The following is a 2881-nucleotide window of genomic DNA, read 5'->3' as shown; positions in this document are numbered from 1 at the left end:
TAATCTTAAAAGTTTAAGTCGATAACAGAGTTAATATAAATGATTATATTTTTAACATTCTTCTCCAAATAAAAATTTTTTCTGAGTTTGTTTGATTTTTATATAGGCCTTCTTTTAATAGTTTTATGTGTTTAAATATTTTGTTAATTTGTTAAAAAAAACTAATATGTGTATATATAAGAGGTGTTGGGGTTTGAGTAATAACTCCCTAACCTAACTTGATGGCAAGGCATTGATTTGATTATTAGAGAGATGGTATGGTAGTGCTATTGCTCTCATCTCATGCAGCCCTGAGCAGTGACCACTGCACAGAGAGAAGAGTAGGGACCAACCCCCTCCATTTTTCTATCTTTTATTTACCAATCACACACAGACAACTAAACAGAGAAACAAGTCCCCTGCATTCATACATTATATACCTTTGATTTCAAGTAGAAAAATTGTCATCTCTCTTTCTTTCTTTGTCTCTACATACACTGATGCATGTCCTTCTTGCTCCTTAACAACTTCCTTCTTCACACAAATTAAGGCTTTGTTTTATTTCTTTTAATAATGGAGTTTGAGCTTGAGAACCCCTTTGATGAGAACTACCATAACCTTCCCTTTGAAGCTGTCTCCTCCCTCTTCCACATTGAATCTGAACACATCCCTCCCTCCAATTACTTCCACACTCTCAAGGCCACTGATTTTGATATCTCTCTTAGAACACATCTCATTTCCTTCATATCACAGGTAACCAACCACTAATTCATCACTTTATTACTCTCTTTTCTCTCTTCTTTCTTTGAAACAATTGCTTCCTTATGTTCTGTTTCAGTTGTCCTGCACCTTTGATCCGGTTCTGCCTTACCTTGCTACCAACTATCTAGATCGCTATCTTGCCAACCAACCCATATTGGTAACCACACACTAAATTATTTAATTACTATTATATATCTTTTTCTATTAAAAAACAATGGCATTGGCCTCACTTAGTAGTTAAATTACTACTCTTATGTATATGAACAATATTTTAACTAACATTAGACTATGTATTTGTGGACATATAGCAACCAAAGCCATGGACCAACAAGCTTCTTGCAATCTCTTGCTTCTCTCTAGCTGCTAAGATGTTAAAGATAGAGTATTCTCCCACTGATGTTCAGGTAAATAGTTACTAATTATGAAAACCAAAGAGTAGTGAGATTAGTTACATTGCATTGTGTTACATACTAGGTTCTTGTGAACAATCATGGTGATGGTGGTGTCATATTTGAGGCACAAACAATACAAAGAATGGAGGCTATTGTGTTGGGGACACTACAATGGCGCATGCGTTCCATAACACCATTCTCATTCATCCCTTTCTTCATCAACTTGTTGGGCATCAATGACCCTTCATTCAACCAGGTACTCAAAGATAGGGCCTCCCAGATCATATTGAAGTCACAAACAGGTACAAAATCATATAATTAACTTAATCAATTATTGTTTAAACAATTACTGAATGAATGAATGTTTTTGTGTGTGATTGGCAGAGATAAAGGTTTTAGAATTCAAGCCATCTGTAATTGCAGCATCAGCTCTACTGTCTGCTTCACATGAGTTGTTTCCCTTTCAGTATCCATGCTTCTTTCGAGCAATATCTGATTCTTCATATGTAAATAAAGTACATTCTCTACTACTTAATGCTCCTTTTTCTTTTAGTTTCTCTATGTTCTTTTTTTTATTATTATTATTAATGGAATCACCCGGGGTTAATATCAGTGGAGTAAAAAGAATGTTTCTTTGCTTTCTTTTATAAAAGTTTCTGTTTGTTCACTTAAATGAATTGCAAGTAAAAAATTTTAAAGTCAAATTTTTTTTTTCTGACTCGTCAATCAATAATAATGTGGCATGAGACATAACATGTTGTGTGTGATTAGTTTAGAATCAAATGTAACATTAAATGGTATGATACTGTTGAATTTACTGAAAATGCAGGAGAGCATGTTGCAGTGCTATAATGTGATACAGGAAATGGGTAGAGAGGAGTACGAATCATCTGTGTTGAATGTGAATTCAAGTTCAGACACACCGGTTAATGTATTGGATGAACATTTTCTGAGCTTGGAAGAAAGTGAAAAAACCAACATTGCTCCCACCACACACAATAAGGACCTCAAAAGAAGATCAAAGTTCACTGCTTATGGTAACAACAACAACAACAACCACTCCCTCCATTCTCACCATCAATGCTAGCTGAGAAATTATAACACAACAAGAAGATAACATCATCACTTATTAATTAATCCTCCTCTTTCTGGTCCATTCTGAGAGTGATTAATTAATGTCTTTAAGGACAAGATATATAATAGGGTGAGATATTGAGAGAGCAATGTACTGATCCATGAGTAAATAGTTTGATGGACAGAATCACTGTAACGTGATCTTGGTACGGCCCTTCATTTAAATCTCTGCTGCTTCAAACAAAAAGGAGAGCTATGGGAAGATAAGATATCTAAGTTTCTTTTTTTTTCTTTTTTTTTTTCTTTGGGTTTTCTTGGAGACCAAACAAAAAGACAAAACATAACTTTGAATTGTAGGGGTTGAATTTTTGTGTGTCTGTTTTGTAGTTAAGTGTGGTGGTGGTTCTGTCTATTTGCTTCTGGTAAAGGAATAAATAAATAATATACAGTATCATAGTGAAGGAACAAAATAAAAATGTATATGCAGTAGTACCTTAATTAATTAATACTATATAGTATTACTATTTATGTTATTCCTACTTGCCTATAAAAATATTGTTATTTTGAGAGACCAAAACCGTTATTAATTAATTAATTATGCAGGTGATTAACAAGAGATTAGGACCGTTTCATTTATGAGAATTAGGTGTTAGTGATAACTTGGATGGTCCCGG

The 2881-nt window shown here is 33.8% G+C and overlaps 1 protein-coding gene across 1 annotated transcript; it reads left to right on the top strand.

Annotated features, from left to right (window-relative positions):
- Positions 1 to 224: 224 nt before the first annotated feature.
- On the top strand, positions 225 to 2617 carry LOC127744059 (putative cyclin-D6-1). The gene is made up of 6 exons (XM_052256330.1): positions 225 to 732; positions 818 to 898; positions 1050 to 1145; positions 1216 to 1435; positions 1518 to 1648; positions 1963 to 2617. The coding sequence occupies exons 1-6, from the start codon at positions 553 to 555 to the stop codon at positions 2218 to 2220; spliced, it is 966 nt and encodes a 321-aa protein (XP_052112290.1). The 5' UTR covers positions 225 to 552; the 3' UTR covers positions 2221 to 2617.
- Positions 2618 to 2881: the final 264 nt, after the last annotated feature.

This window comes from Arachis duranensis, unplaced genomic scaffold, assembly GCF_000817695.3.
Source record: "Arachis duranensis cultivar V14167 unplaced genomic scaffold, aradu.V14167.gnm2.J7QH unplaced_Scaffold_232525, whole genome shotgun sequence".
NCBI classification, from domain to species: Eukaryota; Viridiplantae; Streptophyta; class Magnoliopsida; order Fabales; family Fabaceae; genus Arachis; species Arachis duranensis.
This window is presented reverse-complemented; position numbering and strand designations above follow the sequence as displayed.

What these genes read in the sequence shown, in the direction of transcription:
- LOC127744059 (XM_052256330.1), top strand. Translation starts at nt 553, where the DNA reads ATGGAGTTTGAGCTTGAGAACCCCTTTGATGAGAACTACCATAACCTT. An exon ending in TCATTTCCTTCATATCACAG is followed by an intron (nt 733 to 817) that starts GTAACCAACCAC and finishes GTTCTGTTTCAG; the next exon opens with TTGTCCTGCACCTTTGATCC. An exon ending in TTGCCAACCAACCCATATTG is followed by an intron (nt 899 to 1,049) that starts GTAACCACACAC and finishes GTGGACATATAG; the next exon opens with CAACCAAAGCCATGGACCAA.